Consider the following 14817-nt stretch of genomic DNA (forward strand, 5'->3'; position numbering starts at 1 on the left):
TTAAAATAGGGGCAAATATAGAACTTTGATGGACGGCAGGGATAAATTTGGACGGAAAGTATAACGGGGGACAGGATTGAACAATAAAACAAAGTATAGGGATATATCAGGCCCTTTTCCGAAGAAAAAAATTGACTTTTGTTTAATGAACACAAAGTTGAATGATTTTTACGTAACAAAAAAAAAGTAACTTTTGGGTAACAAACACAAAAGTTCAATGACCATGGATAAAATTATCTCCAAAAACTCCCATTCTGAAAATATTCCCGCATAGTATGCTGGAGTTTAATTTTTTCATATGAGCTTCCAACATAATGTGCTGGAATTTCAACATAATATGTAGGAAGTATATGAAGCATATTATGCTGGAACTTTCCGTGTGCTGGAGTTCCAACATAGTATGCTGAAAGTTTATACGCTGGAGCTCCATAAACCGCATTATACTGAAATTTTTCCTATTTCAATAAAATAGTGGCTATTTTTAATGACTTTCCAAAAACTGGCTAACCCGTGTTATTTTCACATAATAATGGACAAGCCCACAAAATGATATACTACTAATAAAATGGGAGTTGTGTTGGGCTGAGGACTTCACTTCCAATACTTAAGAGTCAGAGAACGCTCAACTCTGCCCATGGCTTGGTGAGACTATCAGTCAATTGATTGTGGTAAAAACGTTTGCTCAATTCTTCGTCTTCTTTGTTCCACTTCATATTTGCCTCTCTCCATATTTTTGTTTTTTTTTCCACCTTCATCTTCCTCGTCTTTAATTAACTGGATTTGATAAATAAAGGCAAAAAAAAAAAAAAAGAATGAACCGAAGATTCGGTGGAGGAAAGCAGCCAACAGGGACTCCATCAATGGCTTGGTCTACTGTTGTTGTCGTTGTTTCCCTCCTTGCTGGTGCCTCCGTTGTTCACAACTTTTTCAAACCTGATCTGGTAATTCCCCCTTCCCATTTTCTCTTTACAATTTACATTTAGAAACCTCTAATTTGTCCACAACAAAAAAAGTTATATTGGAGCGAAATTACATGGGCCTAAATGGAGCGGAATGATTAGGCAAATCAGAGAATTTAAACTTAATGAATTCAACCTTTAAGGTGCTTAGCAACAATGTATTAGTTGTCATTATGGGTTCAGAATTTGATATTTATTAAAATTTTAATGATTTTTTTACTACATATAGACATTTGCGGTGAAAGTAGCGAGTTCAGGTAAATCCATAGTATATAAGCACCATTCACCTCTGTATATAGCTAACTTAACTAGTTTGGAATTGAGACATACTAAGTGAAAATTTTGGTGCTTATGCAGTTGCTAGTTTGTTTAATTGTTGTGTCATGCTTCAAATAACATTAGTATTAGGAGATTAGTTTTGTTATTTGATATGTTTACTTAGCAAGGGTGCATAGTGTGGCCTTTCTCTTATTTCATTTACCCGTTTGAAAGAATGCCCCATTGAAATTGCGGATATGTGATAAATAGTGCCGGTTTAAGACAATTTATGCCATCTCTGAACTATAAGTAGCTATAAAGTTGAAAACTTTATTGTATATGATGTTTTGAGTACATAAAGTTCTTCTATGCTGGACTGTAATTACAATGTAATTGAAGGATGTTACATTGTGGTCTGCATTATGAAAGATATCTGTTTTACATGAAATTTAAGTGTATTAATTGGTTATGTTTTCTAGCAAGCGAGGAAACTCTGTGGCCTTTCTCCTATGTCTTTTACCTGGCTGATATAATGCCCCTTTAAATTTGTGTCGATCTAATGAATGGTGCCAGTTGGGAAATGTTAAGTACTAATACGCTTGTTTGCATCGCTAGATGTAGTCACCCTAACCTCTTTCGTAAGTCAACAAAATGTTGAAGAATTTTTTGGGATATGATGTCCCAGAACAAAAGTTTCTCAATGTTGGAATATCAGCTAGCATTGGCTTGAAGGATGAAAAAATTGATATTGACATTGTAATCTGCATTATAAAGATATGGAAGCTTTTTTTTTATATAATGGTGTTGTCCGGATCAGCTGGGGCGCACCTCAATTATTCCACTGGGTACCTGCTGCCTCCCACCTACACAGGTACCGGGTAAGTCAAGCAACCAAAGCTTAGGCAGATTGGAAGAAATGACCTAGTTTTAGATTTGAAGCGTATAAAGATATCCAACCTTATATGCAATTATTGAACCTTGGTAATGAACCACAAGGAAAATATCCTCTAATACAAGTCGTATGATGAATTTTTTGTGACACTTTTTCCAAATCGAAACATCAATTCTTCTATCCCGTGTTGTAAATTGTAGAACCAGAATGAGAGCATATCTTAGTGACAATGCAGTTGGCATGACTGTACGAAATAACTTTGTTTCTTTACCAATATGATATTTAGAACAAAATAGTGATTTGATCTCACTCTTTGTAAGTGCTTACTTAGTTCCTTGAGTTTACTGCCCATAAAAATCAAAACAACTCCGTAGTCTCACTGTGTAAGCTGGCCTAAACATCACCATCATAAAAAATATAGGGTATTAGCATCTGAATAATTTCTTTAATAGAACACTTATTTTTGTTTTGATATTTAGTCAAATTATTCTAGTTACATTGATCTTATGCTGTTTTATGTTGTAAATATGCATTGACCTTAGAAAATTCCGGTAAGCTGGTTTCTCCTCAAATCTGCTTTATTTGTTGATCGTTGTTCCATCTTATCTGAATATCCTTTTAATACATTAATCATCAAACACTAGAAGTACTTAATGGAAATCATGTTTGATAATATAATTCAATTCTTAATACAGATGCGTAAAGTGATTAGACTTTCGAAACATAAGAAGGTTGCTTAATACATTAAACAATGGTCTACAAGTTCTGAATTGAAACAAGCTAAAATGTTTCCTGGAATTCCTGCAAGAACGTAAAGATTTGACAGAACCTTAAGTTTTTACAAACTAAACTTTTTATATTTGTTCATATGCAGACTTATTGAAAACTTTATCATAACATCCTTTCATCCCTTATTTCCTCCCAACTACGTGGTGAAAGGATGATTTTTTGGTATAATATGATGTGAAATTGTTGAGCCCAAAAAGCTAAAATAAGTGAAAATATCTTACCGTGTTGCCGTCCTATTTAAAGTTTAAAAGAATTGTCGTCCGTAACATAAACTAAAAAATTGTTTTAAGCAAATGGTAATAACAAGTTATTTCTTCCTTCTATATATATTTTTAGTCATTCAGGGATTAGAAGTCATTACTCTCCATTTTTTGATAAGTAGATATCGTTATCTTGCTATTTTTGTAATTTTTGTTTTTAGAAGTATCCTTCTAAGTGGAAGAAGAAGATCTGATTTTGGGGTTGGGTTGGGGTCTGCAAATATGAGGAAGATAAGTTACAGGGAATATCGATGCAGAAATCTATAAACATGAGACTCAAATGTACATATTCCCTTCTTTGTTGACTTCGCATTGTTTTGTTCTAAATTTCTCTTCTAACTATTTGGATTGTAAGTTTTAGCTATGACAAAAGCAGAAAACATGTATTACTACATGTCTTCTTTGAAACTTTAGTAGATGGCTAATCATGAATCTGAAGCAGAATGAATATGGTGGCCTCTTTCAGTTATTAGATAGAAAACGAATGATCTCAATAAACGAAGCTACTTAATATTTTTCCTGACACATCCTATTGCAATGACCAAAGACTTGGGAGTACTTCCTGGTTATTTGGCAAAACTTCCCTTATATTAGGCAAGAGTTCAGTTGATATGATGATGGCTAAAAATAATGTCCTAAGTATATCTTGTTATTTGAAATTCTTTTAATACTGTTGAAGGTTGTGGTCTTTATGGAAGGCTTTCATGGGCACATAACATTCTAGTGTAAGATGGATTGAGATTATTATATGAAAGATCTTGGTGTTAGTTAGTTGTATTCTTCTAGGAGTTCATTATATTAGTTACTTGTGTTCTTCTCCCTTGAGCCGAGGGTCTATCGGAAACAGCCTCTCTACGTCCACAAGGTAGGGGTAAGGTCTGCGTACACATTAGCCTCCCCAGACCCCACTTGTGGAACTACACTGGGTTTGTTATTGTTATTGTTGTAGTTACTTGTGTTCTTCTAGAAGTTCATTACCTTGTATTTATCGATTGACCATCTATTGTACAAGCTCATGATGTCTGTCTTTGCTTCCTCCTAGTTGTTCCTCTTGGATTAGACTGTTTTCTTATGTTTGTAACATTGTGTTCTATTAGTGAATTGCAGACTCTGCCTCCATTAGAAAGCATTGATGGAATCAAGCAGAAAGAAGTGGAGAAACAGTAATCTTTTGTTCTATTCATTTAAGTTCGATTAAATGGAGTATCTCTGAAGAAATAGCACCCACCCTTTGTGTAGGTTGGAATTTTAGCACTTGAAACTAAACGATGTTGCAAATGACATCTCTTTACCGATTATTGTTTTTCTTCGACAGATCAATTCTTAGTAGTTTAAACCAAACGACCCCTTGGATTTAGAATAGACATTGTCGTATGAAGTATAAGTGTAACAACTTGTCAACTTTTTCTCTGTGTGTTGCCTATTATATATCCAGTTCGTCCATCAACAGGGCCTGAGTCGTCTGTGAACGTACTCTATATGTGGAATTCCGAGTAAATGGTTACTTCATTGGGGAAAAGGTGAAATATGTCTCCTCCGCAATACAAAATATGTTAATTATAGTCTCTGTTATGCTTTTGGATTATTCATACGTTTGTCATCCATACATTTCACGTTGGAGTTCTGTTAAAGCAAGGACAAATACGAGACGCTTTGTTAACGACAAGGGTATGAATGAGCTTAAAGTATGACAGAGGGTAAAGTGTAGATATTTCGTATAGTGAAGAGGCAAATTCTTTGTAATCATTCTTTGAAGTATCAAACCATACGAGACTCCCCTATATTTGTTTCGCAATAAGACAGGTTTAGTCTTTGTATTCAATTTATAGTTGGATGTTTTATGATAGTATGTTAGATATAAAACCCAGTGAGCTCTAAAGTTCGTTTTAGTAATTTTTAACGTATGCTTTAGATATTCGAAATGGAGAAATTGGGAGTGTCCTGTTTATAGAGTTTGGGCAATATGCTTTTATGGAAATATAACTGTTATCTATTTACTTAAATCTTATTTGAGCTAAAAATAATAATAATAAACAAAGAGATGAACTAATTTAACCTCGGCCTTCTTAGACCTCATTTGTACACAACGGAGGTTTGAATCTTAATCATTCAGCTCTGAGTTATTTAGTGCAGTTGTTTTGAATCTTAGTCGGTCATATTTTACCCATTAAGCCTGTTTGTTTTTTTAATTTTACAACCACTTAATGGGTCTGAATAGATATTAATGATCAAGATCTATAACAAAGTCTTAATATCATCAAGATATTAGACATTCAAGAATTTATGTAAAAATGATATTTCATTATTACTCCTACAATTTCACCAGTAATCACCATCACCACTATTATCGTTGTCCTCGACAATTATAGACTACCACCGCCTATTACCACCATCCTCCGCCACAACCACCATCATTGCCAAGCACGAATGTCAGTTGTCATTATCACTAGCCATCATTTACAAGTATCACCACAAATTACAATTACCACAACAATCACCACTATCAACTATATATCACCCATCACCGTTATCAGTCAACACCACCGCCAACCATCATCATTAACAACTACTATCATCCATCATTTACTACCCATAATCACCGTTATCAACCAACACTACTAGCCACTACCCAGTCGGCGCTCATAACTATCACTGTTAGCCATCATCACCACCGACCACCATATAAATTTGTAAAAATATTTTATTAATATAGTATTAGATTAGTTAATACTATTTGATTTGAATTATACTTATAAATTTCTAAATAAAGACAAGTTTTACACGTGCAGCTATAGAGAAAACAAATAGTTTTAATTATTCAGTATCAGATCTTAATACAAAATCTTAATATTCAAATGTATATTCAGATTCAAATACTTTAAGATGTGCATTTAAATACAGATATTTTAATCTTAATAAAAACAAACGACGCCTTAGATGTACTTTGGTTTAAAGGGTTGGAGAAGGATATCTTTGTCTTTTGATTATTTTATCCCGGAATTAACTAGTATCGAGATTATTACCCACATTCCTTGGTATAAGAGTAATTTGCTAAATCATTAGCAAATATCAGAAAAGAAAAAAAACAAATTAAGAAAGAAATAAAAAAGAAATGAAAAATGAGGGAAAAAGCGATAAAATAGGGAGCTGTCAGTGCGTGACAACCACTAACAAGCAGTGAGGCAATGATAGCCCCCACCCACGACGTGTTATGCTGACTGTCACTCATTACCGTGCATCACAAATCCAACGGCTGACATTTCTTCACCAATCTTCAATATAAACTCTCCCCTGTTTTCTCATTTTCCTCTAGAGGGTTAGAATAGAAGGAGGCTTCCCATTGTGCAATTCATTCCGTTCCTGTTGTCTCTTTCTCTCTAAACTCTTTCTCTCTCTACAATTTCAAAGGTAATAATTCATCTGCATTTCCTATTTAAATCCTCTTTTCACTTTTTTTAAGAATTGTTATATATTGATGTTGAGGCGTAATTGATTGATTTTTGTAATAATTGTGTTTTCGATCCATAGATCTGTTCATTTTAATCTTCCGTTGTTTATCTGTTAATTTTTTTCGTTTCATTTCGTTGCATACACTGAGTGATGACGATAAATATTTACACAATCAGGTCAATAAGTAAATCGATTGATAAGGATTACTAGTAATTTGGTAAAAATGTTAATTAATCTTCTATCATGGATTAAAACTCACAAATTTGATTAATTCATGAAGATAGAATTGTTTTCTTTCTAGGATTATTTTTGTTTTAGGTTTTGATTAGGAATTTTTTGGATCTGGTGAGTACTTTTATGAATGTGATAGATCTGTGCTTGTTAACTGATAATGATGTAGTTGGTTGTCACTCAGCAGAAGCAACTCTGGTCGTCTGTGTTTGCTTTGATCTGTTGCGATAATCATAGTGCAGTAGAATGATCGTTGATGCCTTTCATGATGATCATGTTATATCAAATGATGTGAGAATCTGAATTATATGGTTTGTTGGGGTCTCATTGTAGCTTTTTGAGTGAAAGAGAAGCTATTCAGTTTCATTTGTGGGAAAGTATTACACACTCCATTTCATTTTATGTGATCCTACTTGACTGGACGTCGAGCTTAAGAAATAAATAAGACTTTTGAAAAACTTATGATCTTAAACATGTCATAATATTTGTGTGGCCTTAAAAGCTTGCCATCTAGGATAAAATGGAAAGTTCAAGTTAAATTGTTTCCAGATTTGGAAAAGGGTCATTCTTTTTTTATATATTAAAAAAGAAATAGGGTCACATAAACTAGAAAGGGAGAAGTATGAATTTGACATGTTTTGTGTATTATGGAATGTGTACAACATTTAAAGACTTGAGAAAAGGTGTATCTGTTGAACCTAATAAAGGTAAAAATTCAACCAATAAATTTGTGGTAATTATATCATGTAACCACCAGTTAATGTTTCCTTTTTTGTTGTAGTTGACCATGGACTAACCCAACTGTCTCATTACCATCGCAGCCCGATATTACATTTTCTGTATCCTCAACTCGATTTTTTGTGGTAGCTTTCTCTGACCAACTTCATTGTTCTATTTTCTGAGCTGGTTTAATATGTCCAAAGAAGTCTGATGCTGTGAAGCATATTCTACTTATTTGTTGATGCACTGGTTATAATCATTAGCTATAGTGATATCTATTATTTTCTTTTGAAAAAATTATTATGCAGTTTGTTTGCCTTTATTTTATTTTCCCTGCAAAGAGAGAATAAATTTCTCGAAATCTGAAAAAAACCCGAGGTTCAAATATTAGTAACATTTGAATGAAGGATATTAAGAACATCTTTTCCCATAAGGCAACACTTTTCTTATACTTACGTATTTCTGATTGTTTTGATGAAATTTTTCCAACTTTGCTAAAGATGCTAGCTTTCTGTGGGACTTTATGTGTTCAACATGCATATAAAGTTATTTGTTATTTAGAAATAGCAAAAGCTAGTATACAGAAGCAAGACTTAGAATCAGATGGTAATATTTTGGACACATCTTTTGCTGAAGTTTCATTTTCAATGCAGGAAGTAGCATAAGATGGCAGATGGAGAGGATATTCAGCCACTTGTCTGTGACAATGGAACAGGAATGGTCAAGGTAGGTTGAAGTTTTTTTGTACCACAGCAGAGTTGTTGTGCTATTGTGTTCTTTCCATTTAGTGATGCTTGTTTACCTTGTGGTCTATTATGTTTACAAAATAAAGAGATTCTTATATTGGTTTATTATCTAGGCTGGGTTTGCTGGAGATGATGCTCCCCGAGCTGTATTCCCTAGTATTGTTGGCCGGCCCCGCCATACTGGTGTGATGGTGGGTATGGGTCAGAAAGATGCCTACGTGGGAGATGAAGCTCAATCAAAAAGAGGTATTTTAACTCTTAAATACCCAATTGAGCATGGAATTGTCAGCAACTGGGATGATATGGAGAAGATCTGGCATCATACTTTCTACAATGAGCTTCGTGTTGCGCCCGAGGAGCATCCAGTCCTCTTAACTGAGGCGCCTCTTAACCCAAAGGCTAATCGTGAAAAGATGACCCAGATTATGTTTGAGACTTTTAATACCCCAGCTATGTATGTTGCTATTCAGGCTGTCCTCTCACTGTATGCCAGTGGTCGTACCACCGGTAAGAAATTTTTCCTTCTTTATTAGCATATTCATTTTAAACGACTGAGATCTTTCAAGTTTCTTGATGCTTGTACCTCAAAAAGATCTTGCATTTATGTGGTGCTTAGTCGATATTTCGAAAAAGTATATAGCTAATGCATTAGAAGTAATTGGACTGATGCAAATAATGCAGCTTGTAATATGTATTTCTTGGATGATCTATCCTTTACACTCTTATCTTTGGCAACAGTTTGCACAAACCAATTTTTTGTTGGTTGCAATCTTCTTTAATTCTCTTCTTTAAACTTATAACCTCATTATTTCTGACATGGTTATTATCAGTTCTGGTTATTGCTTCTAATTCATTTTCTTTTCCACAGGTATTGTGTTGGACTCTGGTGATGGTGTCAGCCACACCGTCCCAATTTATGAGGGGTATGCCCTCCCACATGCCATTCTCCGTCTTGACTTGGCAGGTCGTGACCTCACTGATAGTTTGATGAAGATCCTTACCGAGCGTGGTTACATGTTCACCACCTCAGCTGAGCGGGAAATTGTCAGGGACGTGAAAGAAAAGCTTGCTTACATAGCTCTTGACTATGAACAGGAACTCGAGACTGCAAAGACCAGCTCTTCTGTAGAGAAGAACTATGAGCTCCCGGATGGGCAGGTGATCACCATTGGTGCTGAGCGTTTCCGTTGTCCTGAGGTCCTTTTCCAACCATCAATGATTGGAATGGAAGCTGCAGGAATCCACGAGACTACATACAACTCTATCATGAAGTGTGATGTGGATATTAGAAAGGACCTTTATGGAAACATTGTGCTCAGTGGTGGCTCTACCATGTTCCCAGGTATCGCTGATAGAATGAGCAAAGAAATTACTGCACTTGCTCCTAGCAGCATGAAGATTAAGGTGGTGGCCCCACCAGAGAGGAAATACAGTGTCTGGATTGGAGGCTCTATCTTGGCTTCCCTCAGCACCTTCCAGCAGGTTTGCTTCCTCCTCTCTCCTAATAGAAAAAGCTTTGCCTTGTTTGATGTCTATCTTAACTAAAAGCTTGATAATTTCTGATGAGGCTTTCTGCTTCTCTTCTTTTGTGCAGATGTGGATTGCAAAGGCAGAGTATGACGAATCTGGTCCTTCTATTGTCCACAGAAAGTGCTTCTGATTTTCCCAGAGTGACAATGTTGGTGAAAGGAAAATACTTACTTCCTACTGGATCAGAAATGCAGTTGCATTTTTATATTCCAGCTTTATTTTCTGTATTTTTGTTCTCATGTTGGATTGAAGATATTGAGTGGGCAAGGAGTTGATTGTTGGGTCATCGTATTCTTTTATTTCTCTATTTGACAAGTTTCTATTCTTCCATTGTTCTTCTCTTTATGTGTCCCCAACTCCCCCCCCCCCCCCCCTCCCTTCCCTTGCGTACTTGAAATGACTGATGATTGGTTGACTAGGCAAGAATCTAATTAATGGTGCCTTTTCATAGCATAACATATACGTAGCTTTACTTTCACTGAGGAGTACTTACGGATACTGGCATGAACTGTTTCACCATTTGTGCAATATAGCATCCGATCTTGGCCCGATTAGGTAAGCTGTCTCACCTTGTGTTGACTGCTGATCAAGGGTTGTTACATAGGAATTAGTGCGTTCCGAATTTTAGTTTTTAAATTTGATTTTTTAGGACAAAAATGTAAGTTATTATTTTTAGTTAAATAATAACTAAAAATGGCTAACTATTATTCTATAATTAGCATCCCTAAGAAAGGCTATTTTTGCACTTGCGCCTGTGTTAATTGTGATGGGTCTAAGTCACCATCGCATTGTTTAAAGCTGCTCTATCAAAAGAGCTTGGCGGTAGATCCCATAACTAAAACTTAACAAAAAATAGGAATCTATCTCAAATTGTTCATCTTCTGATTGAGTTATTTGAAGTCACTTTGTTCTTATATGATTCTTCTGAATGTTATTGTTCAGTGCGATTTCTTGCACAAATTGGAATTGATCATTATCAAATATATCAGAAATATTGCGATAGCATTGCACGATCGGGAACTTCCTGTTTCAGAATAACAGTTCTGAGTTAAGCGCAGGAATACAATGCTTTCGTACTATTTCACAAAATTGAGTTTCTTACAAGGCGTGAAGATATGATTACACTAAGGCCCCGTTTATTCATAAAAAATATTTCTTCTTCGTATTTTCATTTTTTTTAAATGTGTTTGTCCATGAAATTTTGCAAGTTTTTGAAAAAAAATCGAAAATAAGTTTTTCAAATACCAATCAAAATTTTCAGATTTTTTTTCCCCCCTCACAAAAGTACAACATTTTTTTATTTTTTTCAAGTAAAATGCATGTCCAAATATAATTTCAAATTTCAAATACTTTTTTTCAACTTAACTCCAAATACTACTCATTTTCAAAAATTACAATTTCTATGTCCAAACGCCTACTAAGACACAGCTAATGGAGCTCTGGTAAATCCATTTTCTTCCTCAACTCCCGTGAAAGGTCTTAATCAGTGACGCTGGCTTGAAAAATCAACAGCCCGTCTAGCTCAGTTGGTAGAGCGCAAGGCTCTTAACCTTGTGGTCGTGGGTTCGAGCCCCACGGTGGGCGTCTATTTGGCCTATGTTTTTTTTTATTTCGTTTTGGAATAAATTCTAAGGCCTCATTTGTTTGCACTTAATGGAGGTCTAAATCTTGATCATTCAGATCTCAGACATTAAGTACATTTGTTTTTTAAAGTCTGAATCTTAATCATTAAGTTTGTTTGTTTTTTTTTACTTCACAACCACTTAATGGGTCTGAATAGGTCTGTATGATTAAGATCTATAACAGAGACTTAATTTCAGTAAGATGCTACCACACATTCATTATTAACTGCAACTTCTACCATTATCAACTACCACCATGCCGCCACCACCACCATACCCAACCACCACCACCCCTACCACAACCACCTCAATCTCCACCACCACCACCACCATGCTACCATCATCCTCAATCGTAGCCGCCACCATTATCGACCATCACCACCCACTATCCCCACCACTCCGACCACCATCATTCTCACCCATAATCAAAATTCATCCACCTCAACTATCACAACTGACCACCCCATCACCATCATTATAACCTACCACCACCTACCCTCCACCTTCCTCAGTCATAACTATTACCACCACCCGCCATATTAACTATCACCACCACCATCTCCAATCATAATCGACACCACTACCAATCACTACTAACTACTAGCATGAACCACCATCATCAACCAAAATTACCACCAACCACCGCCTCTAGTTGGCATTCTTCCGTTAGCCATCACCACCAACTATCATATTTTAAAAAACTATATATTTATGGATAGAATATTAGATTAATATTTCATTTGAATTTTATGTTTATTAATTTTTAAATAAAGATAAATTTTATATATTCAGATGTTAAAATCAAATAGTCTTAATTATTTAGTATCCAGATCTTAATAGGCATCTTAATATATTCGGATGTGTATTCAGATTCAGATGTCTTAATCTTAATACACATCTTGATGTTCAGATGAGTATTCAGATTCAGACGTCTTATTCTTAAAAAAAACAAGGGATTTTTACATTCCTATACCACATATGAAACCTTATTACCCTCAATGTTTAAGGTTTGATTTAATTACAAACCCGTATACCAAATTACCAATCCTATACCATACTTAATTAAGGGTCTAATTAATGGGCTGTTTTTACTCCTTAATTAAAGGTATCCATATGTAATTAATGGGCAGTTTTTACTCCTTAATTAAAGGTATCCATATATCTCACGCTTCTCTCTCCTTACCCCTCACCCCCTCACCCACGTTTTTACCCATACCCCACATTCTTTTTACCATTTTCCCTCTTCTATAACCAAACAAAATTCCCTCTTTCTGGAAAATGATTTGTTTGAATTCCGTTTCGACGTCACCTGGTCGAAAGGTTGCAGGCATCACCATCGTGGCCATCAAGATTGCAGGCATCACCATCGTGGCCATCAAGTGTCATAAAACAGCATGGGCGATATGTTAGTGTCGATCCAATTAATGGAAAAAGACGTGATAATAAATCACTTCTAAACTTCTTCTCATATATCTTGATTGGAATGTTATGAATTGCTATTTTGGCAGCTTTTATTTGTAGTTTTTTGTGCAAATTTTGTAGATGAAGAGCCAATTGTAGAAATGTGACATCCACAATTAATCTGCAAATTGTCTGCAAAATTTTACAAAAACTACAAATTAACTACATTTAACCTACATTATAACTACAATCTGGAAACAATTTACACATGGAAGTTCTTCAAGTTGGAATTGGCCACAACTACATTTCTTGTTTTCTAGACACACAATGTACCGCTTCACACCATCCAACACAGTATGTATATGATCTGTTGAAGCCCTCACCTACATTTTCAGAACAAACACAAAGAAAAAAAATTTACAATATTAAAAATATAGTATCTACAATATATCTATATTTTATCTACAATTTATCTACAAATTAACTACAAACTATAAGTAAACTACAATTTGCTTACAATTTATCTACAATCTGGAGACACTGTATATTAAAATATATTTTTCCTGCACCAAATAAAGAAATTGTAGTCAAATTGTAGATATATGTAGTAAATTTGTAGATAATATCATAAAACTAAGAAGACCTATTGCTGTTATTTTCTTCTTCTCATTTTTGTTGTTCTTTATAAGGTTTAAGTTATTGTCATTGACTTCATTTTGATCTTAGCCTTGAAGATGTTGAAGGGGTTGATCAGTTGCGGTGGGAGAATCAGTAGAAGATAAGGGTATATGTAGAGGGTGGTGGATCAGGATCCTCAAACACCCCTAATCCTGCTGCAACGGAACTTGTATTGAAGTCTCTCAAACCTCCCGTGATAGAAGAAACGACGAAGAATAGATTTTTTCAACTTTGAGTTGTTGAAACTCGAAAATTTGAATTGTTCGTTCTTTTTTTTTTCGAGAATTTGAATTGTAGTTCTGGAGAAAAATACGCAGATGAGAAATCTCCTTTCCCTTTTTAAAAATTGAATTTAATGTAGAATCAATTAACACCAAGATTCTCTCCTTAATTTTAGGGAATTCTGCCCTTTTAATGCCTAATAGTCGAATGGTACAAAATTTGTAGGCAAAACGTGGATTGGGCGGGTAATTAACAAACAATGCACATTTTTGGTAATAAGGTTTCATATATGGTATAGTTAGAAAAAAATCCCAAAAAACAAATGAGGCCTAAATGGGCCTTTTGAATTGTTTCAGGCCCATCAATAGGGATTAAGCGCAGGGTCCATAATTCTCTTCTGAACCTAAAATTGCTAGCTTTTTGAATTGTTTCCCTTTCCTACAAGTAAAACTATAACTATACCCTAATGAATCAGTTCAGATTATATATTCTCATATTTAAAGATTCTAAGAAGATAGCAAGGCGTGGTTAAAATCAATCTCTAATCTTGCTAATGTGAACGTAAAGTATACTATCCACCTCAAGATCGGAGAGAAGCAAAAAATTATATAAAGAACAATGATTAATACAAAGAAAAAATAGTGAATAAAGAAGGAAAGAAAAATGTGAAAAGAAATAAAATTAAGTGGAGGAATATGACGTAGTGCCGATGTGGCAGCGCATGGAAAACACTGTATTATTCGTTCTGCATTTCCATGCTGTAATGACTCACTTTGGCCAACTTGGCTTTTCGAATTTTAGGGAGGTGATTTATGTACTTTCTCATTAAAAGAAAATAGGCGTTTTAATAGGTCCAACACTAGAAAAGGAAAAAAAATAAACTTTCAAAGCTTGTGGATCCAATCCGCTCGTGTCCACCCACTTTTTGTGATGCCTATATTTTCTATTTATTGTGAGCAAGGGAACAAAAATTTTAATTTTATGATTTTTAAATTTTAGAACGACAATTTTAATTGTGAATAATTATATTCTAAACATTATATTTATACATATTTTATG

The 14817-nt window shown here is 34.7% G+C and overlaps 2 protein-coding genes and 1 non-coding gene across 5 annotated transcripts; all 3 read left to right on the forward strand.

The window, feature by feature from the left end:
• Positions 1–582: 582 nt before the first annotated feature.
• LOC109206421 lies at positions 583–4740 on the forward strand. 2 transcript variants are annotated; one of them, XM_019369240.1, is made up of 3 exons: positions 585–668; positions 794–941; positions 4266–4740. In XM_019369240.1, exons 2-3 carry the CDS (start codon positions 813–815, stop codon positions 4323–4325), a joined length of 189 nt encoding a protein of 62 aa, XP_019224785.1. In that variant the 5' UTR covers positions 585–668; positions 794–812; the 3' UTR covers positions 4326–4740. The 2 variants fall into 2 exon arrangements, with proteins under 2 accessions (XP_019224784.1, XP_019224785.1); XM_019369239.1 differs by having other exon boundaries at positions 583–941.
• Positions 4741–6452: 1712 nt separating this feature from the next.
• On the forward strand, positions 6453–10165 carry LOC109206422 (actin-97). Of its 2 annotated transcripts, XM_019369243.1 has the most exons (6): positions 6461–6566; positions 7621–7702; positions 8213–8285; positions 8419–8812; positions 9174–9787; positions 9900–10165. In XM_019369243.1, exons 3-6 carry the CDS (start codon positions 8226–8228, stop codon positions 9963–9965), a joined length of 1134 nt encoding a protein of 377 aa, XP_019224788.1. In that variant the 5' UTR covers positions 6461–6566; positions 7621–7702; positions 8213–8225; the 3' UTR covers positions 9966–10165. The 2 variants fall into 2 exon arrangements, with proteins under 2 accessions (XP_019224787.1, XP_019224788.1); XM_019369242.1 differs by lacking the exon at positions 7621–7702 and having other exon boundaries at positions 6453–6566.
• Positions 10166–11346: 1181 nt separating this feature from the next.
• Positions 11347–11419, forward strand: TRNAK-CUU. The gene has a single exon. It is a non-coding gene; the product is annotated as a tRNA-Lys (tRNA).
• The last annotated feature ends 3398 nt before the right edge of the window (positions 11420–14817 follow it).

Source organism: Nicotiana attenuata, unplaced genomic scaffold, assembly GCF_001879085.1.
Source record: "Nicotiana attenuata strain UT unplaced genomic scaffold, NIATTr2, whole genome shotgun sequence".
In the NCBI taxonomy this organism is placed as follows: Eukaryota; Viridiplantae; Streptophyta; class Magnoliopsida; order Solanales; family Solanaceae; genus Nicotiana; species Nicotiana attenuata.